This window comes from Entelurus aequoreus, linkage group LG06, assembly GCF_033978785.1.
Source record: "Entelurus aequoreus isolate RoL-2023_Sb linkage group LG06, RoL_Eaeq_v1.1, whole genome shotgun sequence".
In the NCBI taxonomy this organism is placed as follows: Eukaryota; Metazoa; Chordata; class Actinopteri; order Syngnathiformes; family Syngnathidae; genus Entelurus; species Entelurus aequoreus.
Window position 1 is genome coordinate 9650322 of NC_084736.1, and position 19058 is coordinate 9669379.

General features: G+C 39.5%; 1 protein-coding gene across 4 annotated transcripts in view; it reads right to left on the reverse strand.

Annotated features, from left to right (window-relative positions):
• Positions 1-17461, reverse strand: part of axin1 (axin 1) — a 47280-nt gene extending 29819 nt beyond the window's left edge. For all 4 annotated transcript variants that reach the window (XM_062049963.1, XM_062049964.1, XM_062049965.1 and 1 more), the window contains exons 1-2: positions 17294-17461; positions 7072-8019 (exon numbers count right to left, since the gene is read on the reverse strand). In XM_062049963.1, coding sequence (XP_061905947.1) covers positions 7072-7934 — 863 coding nt within the window. In that variant the 5' untranslated portion in view covers positions 7935-8019; positions 17294-17461. The remainder of the gene's footprint in view (positions 1-7071; positions 8020-17293) is intronic.
• Positions 17462-19058: the final 1597 nt, after the last annotated feature.

Genomic DNA, 19058 nt, shown 5'->3' on the forward strand with positions numbered 1-19058 from the left:
CAGTAAAGCCTGAGGGATCGAAGGTCACGGGCTTAGCTGCTTACGTGCAGTGATTTCTCCAGATTTTCTGAACCCTTTGATGATATTACGGACCGTAGATGGCGAAATCCCTAAATTCCTTGCAATAGCTGGTTGAGAAAGGTTTTTCTTAAACTGTTCAACAATTTGCTCACGCATTTGTTGACAAAGTGGTGACCCTCGCCCCATCCTTGTTTGTGAATGACTGAGCATTTCATGGAATCTACTTTTATACCCAATCATGGCACCCACCTGTTCCCAATTTGCCTGTTCACCTGTGGGATGTTCCAAATAAGTGTTTGATGAGCATTCCTCAACTTTATCAGTATTTATTGCCACCTTTCCCAACTTCTTTGTCACGTGTTGCTGTCATCAAATTCTAAAGTTAATGATTTGCAAAAAAAAAAAAGTTTATCAGTTTGAACATCAAATATGTTGTCTTTGTAGCATATTCAACTGAATATGGGTTGAAAATGATTTGCAAATCATTGTATTCTGTTTATATTTACATCTAACACAATTTCCCAACTCATATGGAAACTGGGTTTGTAGCTACAGCTTGGTTATTATACAGGTTACGGAACATAAATTAAGCATTGTAAGCGGTTTTTGGATTCATTTTCAAAGTGTTTTAGAGGCAGAATGGATTGATTCCATTTGCTGCATTGCAAGCCACCTAGAACGTGCCGAATGCAAATTAAAATGCAAAAAAAACAAAACTTTTTTTTTTTCTTGTCTCTCATAAGGATTGTGAACGATTGGCAAAGTTCTACAAAAAGTTCAGTTCCCCTTTAAACCCAAAAACTGGTCTAGGATTACACACCTCTAATATCCTGAAGCATTGAGCTTTACTACACATTAAGTTGATGGAGCCAGCAAGAACTGTGTGGGATGTGAGAATTGTTCCTTCACACTTATGCACCCTTTCAGAACCTCAGCTGACAGGAAGCCCACTGGGGCTCTATGGCAGTCAAAGACTGAAAACTAACCCCAGCGAAAAATGATCTCTTTTCTGCTACGCCAATAATGATTTTGCTCATGAACTTATATGTATTATGTCAGCCTTCATAGTATAAAAATCCACTTAATTGTCTTTTGGACAGAGTTCAAATTCACACACTTTTCCAACCATCTTCTTGGAGTGATGACTGCACATGCTAATTCTACCAACCCGACAAGTGTTGCGCATCTAGAGACTGATTCATTTGACATCGCTCACATTCTCCGCATTTGACGTTGCCGAGAATACTTCTTACAAAGCTTTCCTACACATGAATTATAGATGTTCGGCACCGTCTCTTTATTCATATTGGAACTCCCTAAAGCCTTCGACCGGGCTTCCTCCCTGTTTAGAATGCACAAGCTCCCGGAAAAAAAATAGGCTCAAAGTAAAACCTCTGTGACCAGCTAATTCCTTTAGCTTCTGCAAGCCTTTAATAATGGAAATATATGCAACACAGGGAGACAGTAGAGCATGGAATAGGGGGGACATAGGGGAATTACAGAGAAAGGAAGATGAGGTAGAGCCTCACAAAAAGGTTAAGAGTTGATAAAAAAAATAGTGTTTTTTGTACTTTGGGCCAAGATAATTGAAGAATTGATGACATAGTTATGACTACTATGTTTGTGTGTCTATTCATTTTTATACATCATAGAACTGTGGATGCACATGACTGACAGCCTAGCAGCAGTTAGATGGGCAGACCTGTTTTTTTTCTTCTCACATTTTCCTGAGATTTAAAAATGTATCGATATTGATCTCCAGCAAACGCCTTTGGTTGTGGTTGAGTGTGATACCAGTTTTCAGCAGGATTGTGTGCACTCACCCGCTGTCTTGTCTACCTGTGAGAGTTGTTTTTTTATTGCAAAGAATAGCGATCCTGTAGATTTTAAGAATGCTGTCTTATGGCTGCATTGAGCTTTAGGGCGCAAAGCTAAATGGACTGTATTGTTAAAACAAACGAGAAGTGTACAATTGCATCTTTTGCTGATTACCATGCAGGGATTCCCCTACATGTAATAGATTGTGGCACACCACCACAGCAGGATAAATGCAGCCACGCCTTCAAAATAAAAATAAAAAATTTTCAATTAAAGCAGCACTTGTGCAGCCCTTTGCGACACTTGTGACTAAGGGCTATATAAATACACTTTTTCTCTTCTTCTCACTTCTCTCCGACCTCCTTCAGCCTTACTGCCCCACCGATCCCTAAGATCAGCCGATCAGCTGCTACTGACGGTACCGGACACAAGGCTGAAGCTTAGAGGTGACAGAGCTTTCGCTGCTGCTGCTCCCAAGCTCTGGAACGACCTACCTCTGAGTGTTAGACAAGCCTCCTCTCTTCCTGTTTTTAAATCTCTCTTAAAAACATACTTTTATTCCATGGCTTTTAACACTGAGTGATATCCATCCTGCAATGGCGCCCCATAATACACCTGCTGTGAACCTGTTTTTATGTTTTTATGTTTTTTATATTCTATTTATTTATTTTTTATCGTGTTCTGTTTGTGTTGTGTTGTGTTTGCTCGGTTCTCGTATTATTTTTAACCTGCCCATTGTACAGCACTTTGGCTACCCCTGAGGTAAATTTTAAATGTGCTTTATAAATAAAGTTGATTTGATTTGATTTGATTTGGTTGATTGGCTTTGAAGTAACTTTACAACATTCATAAAATATTTTTAGAGATGTCCGATAATATCGGACTGCCAATAGTATCGGCCGATAAATGCTTTAAAATGGAATATCGGAAATTATCGGTATCGGTTTCAAAAGGTAAAATTTATGACTTTTTAAAACGCTGCTGTACGGAGTGGTACACGGACGTAGAGAGAAGTACAGAGCGCCAATAAACCTTTGCATGCCGGCCCAATCATATAATATCTACGGCTTTTCACACACACAAGTGAATGCAAAGCATACTTGGTCAACAGCCATACAGGTCACACTGAGGGTAGCCGTATAAACAACTTTAACACTGTTACAAATATGCGCCACACTGTGAACCCACACCAAACAAGAATGACAAACACATTTTGGGAGAACATCCGCACCGTAACACAACATAAACACAACAGAACAAATACCCAGAACCCCTTGCAGCACTAACTCTTCCGGGACGCTACAATATACACCCCCCGCTGCCCCCTACCCCCCGTCATCACGGACTACAAAGGCGGACTCGCGCAAATTTTCAGGACTTACGCAGATCCCAAACACACATCAGCAGGTGCCAGAAGGTAAGAACTATTTTTTTTGCATAATATTGCGAAACTATACGCCAGGAAATATGTCTGCTAATAGATGCCGTATGTTGAAGCACAGTACGTCTGACTACGGTAGCCGCAACTCCGACAATCCATCTAGCGGTGCGGCTTTATAGCTTACCAAAGTCGTACTAAAACATTTTGACAAGATTTTTGAGTGCCGTGTGTAATGTTCTATATTCTCAAAAGAACATTTAAAGTTTTGGTGTTAACTGCCGTCATCTTGCACTCTACACGTATCTCTTATGTGTGACTGCCATCTACTGGTCACACTTATCATTACACCATGTACCAAATAAAATAGCTTCTAGGACAGTTAGCACAACCAGAATTATTCCTTACAGTAGGCGCACCAGGTTATAAGGCGCACTGTCGATTTTTGAGAAAATGAAAAGCATTTTAAGTGTGCCTTATAGTCCGAAAAATAAGGTAGTTGAATGACACCTCTGTCATGTCCTGAACGGGTCTGTACTTAGAAAATTTGAAGAGCGTGGCAGGAACCCTGCCACACAATCAACTACAAATGTGCTGACTTGCTTTATGGCATACGTCACTCCGCTTTCCCAATTCATTAAAAAGACTGACGTCAATGCGAACGCCTATATGCAATTACTGCTATCATGGTAGAATCTGTAAAACAACCAAAGAAACGGAAAGTTTTGTATGAGGAGACAAAAAAAGAACAACGGAGTTTACCCTGATAAAAAGGAGAGTCAGGACAGGATCAACAATGACTCGGCTTTGACTCGCTGGCGTGAGCTCAAAGACAAGAGATTTCAGACCATGGCTCTGTTCCTGCTAAACTAGTAAGTGACTTTTGATGCTTAAATCAAAATGATAATGCTAATGTTAGCTACTGGAAATTTGCGTGGTAGCAATAAATAGCCACTAGCGTGATAGTTTCACTACTACTTCCTTTGAAAAAAATGTCATGTTTTTTGAGCAATCCAATATCATTTCTTGATAGAACCTGCTATTTAACGTCAGCATAGCAATTAGATACGTAATATCGTGCCAATATTACAGCAGACATCATGTCAGTGTAATGCAATATGCGCTAGTTTTCATGGGTAATGTGCTCTTCTGGCAAAACACTACCACTTTGGTCCACTGGCGCCGCCAAAATCAACCATAACTGAATTTTTTTTATTTTTTACATGAAAACCAATTTTTAAAATGTATATATTGTATAAATAGACATACTGTATAAAGTCTATTAGTTATGTACTATTCTTTCTTTCTTTAGTTTATTTCGAACATGAACACACTTACAGTATAATACACAGTTTCATATCATTTCACTTTGCATCATGTCCGAAAATGAGTAGGAAGAAGCAAAGCTTACTGCTATTGGCCATACTGAGTTTGAAAAACATCTCAAATATCATCAAAATGTTCCTCTGTGCTTAATTAATTCTCCTTCGCTGTGTGCTTTTAGTGTGGGGACAAGTGCGTCTGTCTCCAATATTGTCCACACCTGTCTCCATCTAAACACAGCAGTGCGCTCTTAAACGCACGCCAGGAAGCGAGAGAAAATGATGGTAAACCAAGCACTTGGCTCCGTTTACTCCGAGGGGGAACCTCCGGAGTTAGTACGCCATGATTATCAAGCCAAACGACGCTAGTGCGCATGTTGCCTAACATACATTAAAAATTACAGTTTTTCGGTAATTAAAACATTTGACTGTATTACTAACCGTCTGGAATTTGATCACAAATTATCATTATACCATTTATTGTTACATCCCTCGTCCATTAACAAGTAAAAAGTCAAGGGCGGTCACGGCATGTTGCTGCCGCAGATGCTGGTCAATTTTCTAGGGCCGTACGGCAAATGACGAGGGCGGTCGCGACTTTTGCCACAGTTTAAATTCGAGCCCTGCTGTATTGAATGCATTAGTCAGGATAAGAAATACTAAAAATTCAAAAGAATGGAGAAGAACGAACGCCTACTGTATTTACTGGAAAGTAAAGGGACCACTTTTATGAGTGAAGAGGCTGAGGGTAGCGCTGCAGCGAAGTGGAGACTGTATGGTACTGTAGCGCACAATTAAGACATAACGTTAGCTAGCTAATGTTTATTATTTTTGTTGCTTGTAGTGTAGCCTTACAGTGACATGACGATGACCAATTTCAGACAGCTGGACACAGTGGACAGTGAGTACATAAACATGGAAAGCGAGCTAAAGAAAACACTCAAAACTCTGCCTCTGCTCATCATTCATCACTGAAGGTACACACACTCTGTCAATTCTCTTATATACTCTTTCATTCTAGTGTAGTAGAATTTCTGACCTTTGAGGTATATTTCGTGTCTATCAAGAATGTCTGCTTGTTTCATTTCTCTTCTATTCTATACCATTGAAGGACCAGATGTAGGACAAAGTTGAATATGGAATCACTCTGACCATTCTACAAAATGTTTTAATTGTCTGAGCATGACTAAGGGATTCAAGGATGTTGCAAAACAAACATGTCGAAAACAACGGGACCTTGGGGCATGGGGAAACAGAAAAAATGGCCAAGTGACAAGGGCTGAGAGAAGATTGCTTGATTCTTGTGTCCTCCGGGGTACGTTTGTTTGTCTGCATGGGCAGCTCAATACGACTTTGCACTTTTGAATATGGGTAAATAAACTTTTTGTACTAAACTCACTTTTGTTGTTGTTTAAGCTTCGGACAATCCACTTCTAGAGTGTTTGATTATCACATCACTCTAAATGTATAGACTATAAAGTTCACAAACATAAAGAGGGATCCTAGTGGGCCAGGCCAATCTTTCCTTATCTCTAAACTAAAAGTGGGGAAATGCGTAGTGTTCTGGGCTTCAGTACAGTGTTGATCTCCTGAAGACATGATTTTATTTCACAATTCCTTGAGAGAAAAAAACGCCTGGTTAGGCGTGTGTATAGCAGTATGTGTGCTGTATATAGTGACATGACACATAATCATGACCCCTCAGGTCATGTGTGCCTTCCTTGGGTGAAGCCAGGTTTACAGCTATGTTGTGACAAGTGGTGACATGTTGTTATTAAACTGTTTGTTACTTATGTATGTTATGTTGCAGCTATTTAAAATAGTTTTGTCAATTTGTTCTGGCCCAAAATAAATTGGCCCTTTGAAACGTATCTTTGTCTTTGTGTGTTGTATGTAGACCACATTGCTTAGCAGAGTTCAGTGATGCAAATGCATGTCAAGTTGATCAACAGGTTGTATTATTCTCCAGTGCAATAACAATACTGAAATGAGGGCTAAAAGGGTATTAATGGGAGCCTTAAAAAAGAAAGAAAAAGAAGTAACTAAATAGTTAATTTTCAAAGTAACGCATTACTTTTTGGTGTAAGTAACAGAGTTACTTTTGAAATAAAGTAACTAGTAACTGTAACTAGTTACTGGTTTTCAGTAACTAACCCAACACTGTGTATGATATCCGCTCAGCATACTTGGAGCCGTAAATGACTAAATAACAGTACTAGCTAGTACCTACTTTTGTCAATGGAAAAGTGTCTCCAACCCCACAATTCCCAAACTCTCGGTAGCAAACTCAATCCTAAGTACTAGCACAAGAAACCAGAAGGCTGTCTCTCACATACAAGTGAAAGCTCCCCTGCAGGTTCTCATCACCTCATTCTGAGTACTTAGGATTCTTCACGCAGCATCTTCCCCCCCCTATCTCCTGCTGTACACATTTCATCTCAATTTTTGGGCAGCTCTTGAGGTGGAGAGGCGGTTTATTTCTATTTCAGCAGTTTGGAGAGGAAAAAAAATGGTGTAGCTGCAAGGAGTTACCTGTACTCATCCTGGAATCTGTTGGCAGTGCGTTGTTGTGGCGTTTCCATGAGCGGTCTCTGCGCGAGCCCGCTGCTGGGAGTAGGGTCACAATCAGGCATCTCTTCAGGGTCTTGGTCGCATCTCCATTCCTCGTGCTCATTTAACGTCGGCAAATAACCCACCAGACTTTTTCCACTGCCAGAAGTCGGACTTTGATCGGCGTACAATTTGGGACTCTCACCTTGTGTCTGCGTGCTTTCTAAATATATGTCGGATTTAAGGAATAAAGGGTAGGTGTTTTCCTCCATCATGGTCTGGATCTCGGTCTGAGCTTGGTCAAACATGGCAGAATCGATGTGCTGCTTCATCACACAGTCTTTGATGAAGGACTTAGTCGCTGGTTTGACCTGCCTGGAAACAATGCCGTTGTTGTCCAGGATGTATTTCTTATAGATGGCTTTGGCCAGTTTTAAACGCTTGTCGTCGTTGCCCTTGCTGGCTTCAAGCTTGCGGAAACCGCTGCAAGCAAACCAGAAGTCCAACAGGTCGACGCAGGCCTCCTGTTTGACAAACGTCCTAAACAGATGGATGCCATCTTGGTCATCCAGGAGGGAGTGAAGGGACTCCGCCCATCTCACGTAAGGCGGAGTCGGGGAGGCGCTGCCCTCAGGCTCGTAGCCCAAGTCCAGGTCGGGTCGCCGAGGGGTAGCAACGGACGCCTCACATTTAAGGTTCTTGGGTGGAAAGGCAGGGCGGTGGTACTGGCGGCCGCCGGTGAGTACCAGTTCGCCTTCTTCCCCAGGGACTGGAGGTCTGGGAGCATCCTCATTGAAGCTGCCACCCAGGTCCACCAAGAAGGCCCTTTGGTCGCTCACGGTCATAGTCCAAGCACCAAAGTAGCACGCCCGTATCAAACCCCCACACTGCACTGATTAGATCCAGACTTGAGCCACAGCAAAACCACTCCTGCAAAGGAGGATACAAAAATGAGGTCAGGCATGAGACTCATCTTCACAAAGTTACAACTTTCCAGCAACCAGGACACCGTGTCATAAGCATGCATTCATTGCTTTTATTATAATTCTGCACAGTGAGCGGTTTCATGAAGGACTCAAGTGGCCGGTTTCTAGCAAAAAATTTACATTATAGCAGATTCAGCAAAAATCTGTAGGAATGCATCATGTACTGAATGCTTAAATTGTAAACCAACATAATATGTGGAGCATTTCAAAATTAAATATTCGACAACATATGAATCAGGTGAAAATTTTAAGTTCCCGTCTGACCGGGAAGTGTTTCGCTTTTAGTAAAAATGACCTTTGAGCCAGTATGTAAGTGTTTACCGATGAAAAACGAAATTACGTTTTTCAGAAATAATTAAGAAGCCAAACTATGTACGCTGTTGACTGAAAAAATGTCTTGTGTTGTACTCCATTTCCTCAACTGGAGGTTAATGTTTTGGTTTTATTTTATGTTTTTTAGTTGTTTTTTTTAATTAAATCAACATAAAAATCACAAGATACACTTACAATTAGTGCACCAACCCAAAAAAAAACCCTCCCTCCCCCATTTACACTCATTCACACAAAAGGGTTGTTTCTTTCTGTTATTAATATTCTGGTTCCTGCAAAATAGAACAATACAGTCTGCAAGGGATACAGTCCGTGAAGCACACATGATTGTGTGTGCTCCTGGTCCACTAACATTTTCATTAATTACTATTTTTTATGTGATTGTTTTTATATTGTTTTACTTTCTTCTTTATTCAAGAAAATGTTTTTTATTTATTTATCTTATTTTTTTTTTTTTTTTAAAGGGACCTTATCTTCACCAGACCAGGTTGTCAATGAAATTAAATTGTTTAAAGGGTTCTTAAAACCAGGTCCAGTCCAGATTATGTCCAGGTCAGGCTCAGCAACACACACCTTCATTTATGTACACTGAAAATTAGGGAACACAACAACAAATTGCATGTAATCTATAAACAAAATTACATTTTCAAAATAAGCATTTGAGGATTTCCCATCTTTTTTTATGTTTTTTGGCATCATTATCGGTTTCAACCATATAACTTTCTAAAGTTAAAAAATACTGAATAAATGTTTTAAAGAAAGTAATACTAAGTGAATATCTGTTTTTGGCCTTAAAAACAAACCTTTTACCGAGTACCGTATTTTTCTAACTATAAGTCGCAGTTTTTTTCATAGTTTGGCCGGGGGTGCGACTTATACTCCGGAGCGATTTATGTGTGATATTATTAACACATTACCGTAAAAAATATCAAATAATATTATTTAGCTCATTCACGTAAGAGACTAGACGTATAAGATTTCATGGGATTTAGCGATTAGGAGTGACAGATTGTTTGGTAAACGTTTAGCATGTTCTATATGTTATAGTTATTTGAATGACTCTTACCATAATATGTTATGTTAACATACCAGGCACGTTCTCAGTTGGTTATTTATGCCTCATATAACGTACACTTATTCAGCCTGTTGTTCACTATTCTTTATTTATTTTAAATTGCCTTTCAAATGTCTATTCTTGGTGTTGGGTTTTATCAAATACATTTCCCCCAAAAATGCGACTTATACTCCAGTGCGACTTATATATGTTTTTTTCCTTCTTTATTATGCATTTTCGGCCACTGCGACTTATACTCCGGAGCGACTTATACTCCGAAAAATACGGTACTATAATTAAAGGCCTACTGAAATGAATTTTTTTTATTTAAACGGGAATAGCAGATCCATTCTATGTGTCATACTTGATCATTTCGCGATATTGCCATATTTTTGCTGAAAGGATTTAGTAGAGAAAATCGACGATAAAGTTTGCAACTTTTGCTCGCTAATAAAAAAAGCCTTGCCTGTACCGGAAGTAGCGTGACGTCACAGGAGCTAGTATTCCTCACAATTCCCCGTTGTTTACAATGGAGCGAGAGATTCGGAGCGACAAAGGGACGATTACCCCATTAATTTGAGCGAGGATGAAAGATTCGTAGATGAGGAACGTTACAGTGAAGGACGTATCTTTTTTCACTCTGACCGTAACTTAGGTACAAGCTGGCTCATTGGATTCCACACTCTCTCCTTTTTCTATTGTGGATCACGGATTTGTATTTTAAACCACCTCGGATACTATATGCTCTTGAAAATGAGAGTCGAGCACGCGAAATGGACATTTAAAGTGACTTTTATCTCCACGACAATACATCGGTGACACACTTAGCTACTGAGCTAACGTGATAGCATCGTTCTCAAATGAAGATAGAAACAAAATAAATAAACCCCTGACTGGAAGGATGGACAGAAGATCAACAATACTATTAAACCATGTACATGTAACTACACGGTTAAAAATTCTCAGCCTGGTAAGGCTTAACAATGATGTTGCTAACGACGCTAAGGCTAATTTAGCAACTTAGCAACCGGACCTCACAGAACTATGATAAAAACATTAGCGCTCCACCTACGCCAGCCAGCCCTCATCTTCCCATCAACAGCCGTGCTCACCTGCGTTCCAGCGATCGACGGCGCGACGAAGGACTTCATCCGTGGGTTTGGCGGCAAGCATCGGCTAGGCGTAGTAAGTAGTCCTTTTTGTGTTGCTGTAAGTATTGTACTTAGCCGCTAATACACCGATCGATACCACCTACAACGTTCTTCTTTGCAGCCTCCATTGTTCATTAAACAAATTGCAAAAGATTCACCAACACAGATGTCCAGAATACTGTGGAATTTTGTCGAAGAAAACAAGAGGTTTTTGTATCGGGTCGATGGGGTACAACCACTTCCGTGGATTTTGTGACGTCACGCGCATAAATCATATCCAAAGGACTTTTTCAACCGGAAGTGTGGCGGGAATTTTAAAATTGCACTTTATAAGTTAACCCGGCCGTATTGGCATGTGTTGCAATGTTAAGATTTCATCATTGATGTATAAACTATCAGACTGCGTGGTCGGTAGTAGTGGCTTTCAGTAGGCCTTTAAATTGACTAAATCATGACAGTCAATGAACTCTCCTAAAATAACAGAAACCACATCAAGCTTCATAAACAAACCAATCCTTAAACACATTTTTTCAACTTCCACCCAAAATAAAGACACAATATGACAATACCAAATCAAATGCAGGGTGGATGCAGACTCCTGACAAGAAAATCGGCAATCATCTGACTCTGTCACATTCCATAGTTTTAAATTTTTTCCCGTGGGTAAGAAGTTATAAATAATTTTTATTTGAAAATAACGATTTTGCACATCGATAGTAGTTTTGTAGATTTATTTGAATATTGCATCCCATGGCAACGGTTAATGTCTTGTTTATGGACAAATATTTGCATTCGTTTTAACATAGCCAAGAACATAACACTTTGACTGGACTCCCATGGTTAAAGGGGCTGATTGCAACTTGCTCCCAGTTAAATTTTTTAAACCAAAAAATACAACAAAAACACCATTGGCTAGCTTATTTTATTGCAGTTATTTTATTGTTATGAGAGCAAATGCTAACTATCCAAATATCCGTATGTAGTCACGTCATTACGTCCTAGTAGCCGTAAGAGGGCTGGAGATATTGCTTAAGATACATTGGAAAGTTAGCGGCCTGTAGGCATCTGGTAAATTTTGCAAAAAGCCCCCTGAAGTGTTATTGATTAAAATGCTAATGAGGTCTTAGCGTTCGAACATAAAGCTGTTCATTTGGCACATTGATTATTGACAGTTCCACATCTCAGGTGTTTTTAAGCTACAGGATTTGTCTGGCGAGTACATTTTTTACATTTAATTTCCATCATTGTGGCTAATTGTTTTTGATTCAATGCTACAGTAAGGTTGACTGATTTCGAATGGAAATAAATATTGACGTAATGACATGACAACAATTTTTGGAGCATACTAACAAGGGATGATTTTACGAAACGACAGTGTTGCTGAAAACGGAGAACTTGCTTGTTAAATGTGGAGCTGTTGCAGTCATGTGAAAAAAATCTGGTGTGATGGCATCTGTGGCGCCCCCTGTGGGTTGTGGCCATTATGCTTTGGATGACATGATGATGGATGCATTCATTTCATGCATCCATCATCCTTTAATAATCATTAGACAAATGGTCAAAGACTTATGGGAGATTAGTTGCTAATTCACATTAGGGATGGGCAATATGGCATAAAATCTATATTGCAACACATGTTGCAGCCTCTTGTGGTAGATATATTTCACTATATATTATTTGGCTCCTAATTTGGCTGCTGACATACAGTATGTGGACGTATGTGCGGTTGTAATTTTTTATCCAATCTATTCTTATTAATCTCTCTGCTAATTTACCGTTAATAGTTGGTTACAACACGGTTCTAGCGACACTTCCGTTAAAATGTAATAAACACTTATTAATAGAGCGGCGCGGCTCAGATGGTATAGCAGCCGGCCAGAAATTTGAAGGTTCCTGGTTACAATCCAGCTTCCGCCATCCTTGTCATGGCCGTTGGGTCCTTGGGGAAGACACTTCAACCACCTTTCACAATATAAAGCACTTTAAGTCTCTAAAGAAAAAAAGCACTTGATACAAACCCCGTTTCCATATGAGTTGGGAAATTGTGTTAGATGTAAATATAAACGGAATACAATGATTTGCAAATCATTTTCAACCCATATTCAGTTGAATATGCTAAAAAGACAACATATTTGATGTTCAAACTGATAAACTTTTTTTTTTTTGAAAATAATCATTAACTTTAGGATTTGATGCCAGCAACACGTGACAAAGAAGTTGGGAAAGGTGGCAATAAATACTGATAAAGTTGAGGAATGCTCATCAAACACTTATTTGGAACATCCCACAGGTGAACAGGCAAATTGGGAACAGGTGGGTGCCATGATTGGGTATAAAAGTAGATTCAATGAAATGCTCAAACAAGGATGGGGCGAGGGTCACCACTTTGTCAACAAATACTTGAGCAAATTGTTGAACAGTTTAAGAAAAACCTTTCTCAAGCAGCTATTGCAAGGAATTTAGGGATTTCACCATCTACGCTCCGTAATATCATCAAAGGGTTCAGAGAATCTGGAGAAATCACTGCATGTAAGCAGCTAAGCCTGTGACCTTCGATCCCTCAGGCTGTACTGCATCAACAAGCGACATCAGTGTGTAAAGGATATCACCACATGGGCTCAGGAACACTTCAGAAACCCACTGTCAGTAACTACAGTTGGTCGCTACATGAAGTGAATTGAAGTGAATTACATTTATATAGCGCTTTTTCTCAAGTGACTCAAAGCGCTTTACATTGCGAAACCCAATATCTAAGTTACATTTAAACCAGTGTGGGTGGCACTGGGAGCAGGTGGGTGAAGTGTCTTGCCCAAGGACACGACGGCAGTGACTAGGATGGCGGAAGCGGGGATCGAACCTGCAACCCTCAAGTTGCTGGCACGGCCGCTCCACCAACCGAGCTATACCGCCCCACTTTAACTTGCACTTACATCTGTAAGTGCAAGTTAAAACTCTCCTATGCAAGGTGAAAACAACACCCAGAAATGCCGTCGGCTTCGCTGGGCCGGAGCTCATCTAAGATGGACTGATACAAAGTGGAAAAGTGTTCTGTGGTCTGACGAGTCCACATTTCAAATTGTTTTTGGAAACTGTGGACGTCGTGTCGTCCGGACCAAAGAGGAAAAGAACCATCCGGATTGTTATAGGCGCAAAGTTGAAAAGCCAGCATCTGTGATGGTATGGGGGTGTATTAGTGCCCAAGACATGGGGATAGCAGGTCCATTCTATATGTCATACTTGATCATTTCGCGATATTGCCATATTTTTGCTGAAAGGGTTCAGTAGAGAACATCGACGATAAAGTTCGCAACTTTTGGTCGCTGATAAAAAAGCCTTGCCTGTACCGGAAGTAGCGTGACGTCGCAGGTTGTGGAGCTCCTCACATCTGCACATTGTTTACAATCATGGCCACCAGCAGCGAGAGCGATTCGGACCGAGAAAACGACGATTACCCCATTAATTTGAGCGAGGATGAAAGATTTGTGGATGAGGAAAGTGAGAGTGAAGGACTAGAGGGCATTGGAAGCGATTCAGATAGGGAAGATGCTGTGAGAGGCGGGTGGGACCTGATATTCAGCTGGGAATGACTAAAACAGTAAATAAACACAAGACATATATATACTCTATTAGGCACAACACAACCAGGCTTATATTTAATATGCCACAAATTAATCCCGCATAACAAACACCTCCCCCCTCCCGTCCATATAACTCGCCAATACAAATCAAACACCCGCACAACACACTCAATCCCACAGCCAAAAGTACCGTTCACCTCCGCAAAGTTCATACAGCACATACATTTCCCCAAAGTCACGTACGTGACATGCACATAGCGGCACGCACGTATGGGCAAGCGATCAAATGTTTGGGAGCCGCAGCTGCATACTCAAGGTAGCGCGTATCCAACTCAAAGTCCTCCTGGTAAGAGCCTCTGTTGTCCCAGTTCTCTATGTGTTTGTGTTGCTGCAGCCGGCCGCTAATACACCCCTTCCCACCTCCAGCTTTCTTCTTTGCTGTCTTCATTGTTCATTAAACAAATTGCAAAAGATTCACCAACACAGATGTCCAGAATACTGTGGAATTTTGCGATGAAAACAGACGACTTAATAGCTGGCCACAATGCTGTCCCAAAATGTCCGCTACAATCCGTGACGTCACGCGCAAACGTCATCATACCGAGACGTTTTCAGCAGAATATTTCGCGGGAAATTTAAAATTGCACTTTACTAATCTAACCCGGCCGTATTGGCATGTGTTGCAATGTTAAGATTTCATCATTGATGTATAAACTATCAGACTGCGTGGTCGGTAGTAGTGGCTTTCAGTAGGCCTTTAATGCTGAAAGGTACATACAGGTTTTGGAGCAACATATGTTGCCATCCAAGCAACGTTACCATGGACGCCCCTGATTATTATATCTTTCAATCCGGTTTCAGGGCAAATCACTCTACGGAGACAGCCCTCGCAAAAATGACTAATGATCTATTGCTAATGATGGATTCTGATGCGTCATCTATGTTGCTGCTTCTTGATCTTAGCGCCGCTTTCGATACTGTTGATCATAATATTTTATTAGAGCGTATCAAAACGCGTATTGGGATGTCAGACTTAGCCTTGTCTTGGTTTAACTCTTATCTTACTGACAGGATGCAGTGGGTCTCCCATAACAATGTGACCTCAGACTATGTTAAGGTAACGTGCGGAGTTCCCCAGGGTTCGGTTCTTGGCCCTGCACTCTTTAGTATTTACATGCTGCCGCTAGGTGACATCATACGCAAATACGGTGTTAGCTTTCACTGTTATGCGGATGACACCCAACTCTACATGCCCCTAAAGCTGACCAACACGTCGGATTGTAGTCAGCTGGAGGCGTGTCTTAATGAAATTAAACAATGGATGTCCGCTAACTTTTTGCAACTCAACGCTAAGAAAACGGAAATGCTGATTATCGGTCCTGCTCAACACCGACATCTATTTAATAATACCACCTTAACATTTGACAACCAAACAATTAAACAAGGCGACTCGGTAAAGAATCTGGGTATTATCTTCGACCCAACTCTCTCGTTTGAGTCACACATTAAGAGTGTTACTAAAACGGCCTTCTTTCATCTCCGTAATATCGCTAAAATTTGTTCCATTTCGTCCACAAACGATGCTGAGATCATTATCCATGCGTTCGTTACATCTCGTCTCGATTACTGTAACGTTTTATTTTCGGGCCTCCCTATGTCTAGCATTAAAAGATTACAGATGGTACAAAATGCGGCTGCTAGACTTTTGACAAAAACAAGAAAGTTTGATCATATTACGCCTATACTGGCTCACTTGCACTGGCTTCCTGTGCACTTAAGATGCGACTTTAAGGTTTTACTACTTACGTATAAAATACTACACGGTTTAGCTCCTGCCTATCTTGCCGATTGTATTGTACCATATGTCCCGACAAGAAATCTGCGTTCAAAGAACCAGAGCCCAAAAAAAGTCTGCGGGCTATAGAGCGTTTTCTTTTCGGGCTCCAATATTATGGAATGCCCTCCCGGTAAAAGTTAGAGATGCTACCTCAGTAGAAGCATTTAAGTCTCATCTTAAAACTCATTTGTATACTCTAGCCTTTAAATAGACTCCCTTTTTAGACCAGTTGATCTGCCGTTTCTTTTCTTTTCTTTTCTACTCTGCTCCGGGGTGGACCGCTAGCCTGTTCATCGGATGGGGACATCTCTACGCTGCTGACCCGTCTCCGCTCGGGATGGTTCCTGCTGGCCCCACTATGGACTGGACTTTCGCTGATGTGTTGGACTTTCACAATATTATGTCAGACCCACTCGACATCCATTGCTTTCGGTCTCCCCTAGAGGGGGGGGATTACCCACATATGCGGTCCTCTCCAAGGTTTCTCATAGTCATTCACATTGACGTCCCACTGGGGTGAGTTTTCCTTGCCCGTATGTGGGCTCTGTACCGAGGATGTCGTTGTGGCTTGTACAGCCCTTTGAGACACTTGTGATTTAGGGCTATATAAATAAACATTGACTGATTGATTGATTGATTGATTATTTCAGCAAGACAATGCCAAGCCACGTGTTTTTTTAAAAAAAGAGAATCGATACTGAATCGCTCAACGTGAGAATCGCGATTCGAATTCGAATCGATTTTTTCCCCACACCCCTACTGTTTAGTACTGTTTTTGTACTGTTTCTGTACTTTTTTTGGATTATTATTATTTATTGATTGTATGTAAATGTTGCATATTATAAATAAAGGTTTATAAATTTAAAAAAAAAAAAAAAAAAAAAAAAGAAGCGTACCCGTGGGGGAGGGGAGCCATAAACAAACTCCGCGTATACACACACACACACACACACGTGTATATATACACTAGTGCACAACTTTGTGCTGCTGTCCCCTCGCCGCCTCCGCCATAAAGTAGTCCGCGCCGCCACAAGACAACCAAGCACACTTCCGCTATCTTTCAAAGGAGCTCATCCCACGCAAGAGATTCCCCGCACGTTCCCCGTTCGGCATCCCAGCGGCGAAACGACGGCAGACATGTTAAAATACCACATACGTATAAATCTATACATAATCCCGCCCTCTTCTTCCTGACTACCGCAATCTCCGCTCGGCTGTCAACGAGATTTCACACACACACAAAAAAAAGTGGCAACAAAATACTTCACCTTCTCGGCCCCACGGAGAACAACAGCGGAGGTCCGGACCGCGACCATCCGCCCCGGACGGTGTCATAGTTGTGCTGGGGGGGAATGGCGAGAGTTTTAAAGGTAACAAAGAGAGAGACAGTCGGCGGCTGTCTCCCTTCTCTCTCCTGCGTGTCTGTGGGAACATGGAGCACGGCGCCCCTAGCGGTCACTACGCGCGTTACAGCCACTGCATGTTTTTATTTCGCATCCACCTTGAATGAATATAAGGTGGAATTTGCTGTAGGATATTCATCTTTAAAGCTAAAGTGGACAGCCCGGTTCCTTGAATTTGCTTAAGATGACGGAAGACTAAGATGTGTTCCATGTTTATCTAAATATAAATAATTGCAGTCCTGTAAGTTTTACATTTGGATTTCTAGTTTATAAGATAACTGCATCTTTTTTTTTTTTTTTTTTCCTTTTGCACATAATTTTTTTCCGTGCATTCTTTAAATATTGATACACTGATACTATGCTGGTAATAGAAGGAATCTACTCTGCCTACAAATCCCTCTTAAAAACATCCAAAAACTGCCAACAACGCTCCATTTACATACTGTGGCCTGCGCATATATATCTGTATATGTAAGAATATATATATATATATATATATATATATATATATATATATATATATATATATATATATATATATATATATATATACATATATATATACAGTATGTATGTATATATATAAATATATATATATATGTATGTGTGTGTGTGTGTGTGTGTGTGTGTGTGTATACATATATATGTGTATATATGTATGTGTATTTATATATATATATATATATATATATATATACATAATATTATAATATCATAATATATATACATTACATATATATACACATATATACATACATATATATGCATATATACATATATATGTATGTATATATGTACATATGCATGTATATATGTGTATATATATGTGTATATATATAATATATACACGCATATACAGTGTATACATATATATATGTATGTATACATGTGTGTATACATATACATGCATTTGTCCTCTTTTGTTGCGAATAATTGTTGTACATTCTTCGGTAGCAAGTTACAATTAGCTTTGTACATGATTTTAGCTGTTTGCAAATTCACCAAATCGTTGAGTTTCAATATTTGACTTTAATTAATAAAGTCTTTGTATGTTCTCCATATCCAACAGTATGTATTATTTTAATTGGCCTTTTTTGTAACACAGTGAATGAAGTGTGCTTTTGGAGTTATTTCACACACACACACACACACACATATATATATATATATATATATATATATATATATATATATATATATATATATATATATATATATATATATATATATATATATATATATATATATATATATATATATGTATATATATATATATGTATATATATATATATATATATATATATATATACATACATATATATACATGTATATATATATATATATACATATATATACATGTTTATGTATACATATGTATGTATGTATATATATATATATATATATACATATATATGTGTATGTACATACAATACATATATAAATGTAAACACATATATGTGTATATACATATACATACATATACAGTACATATACAAAGTACATACATATGTATGTATATACTGTATGTATGCATGCGTGTATATATATGTGTGGTATGTATGTACATATGTATGTATGTAATATATATGTGTGTATGTATATATGTATGTACAGTATGTAATATGTATGT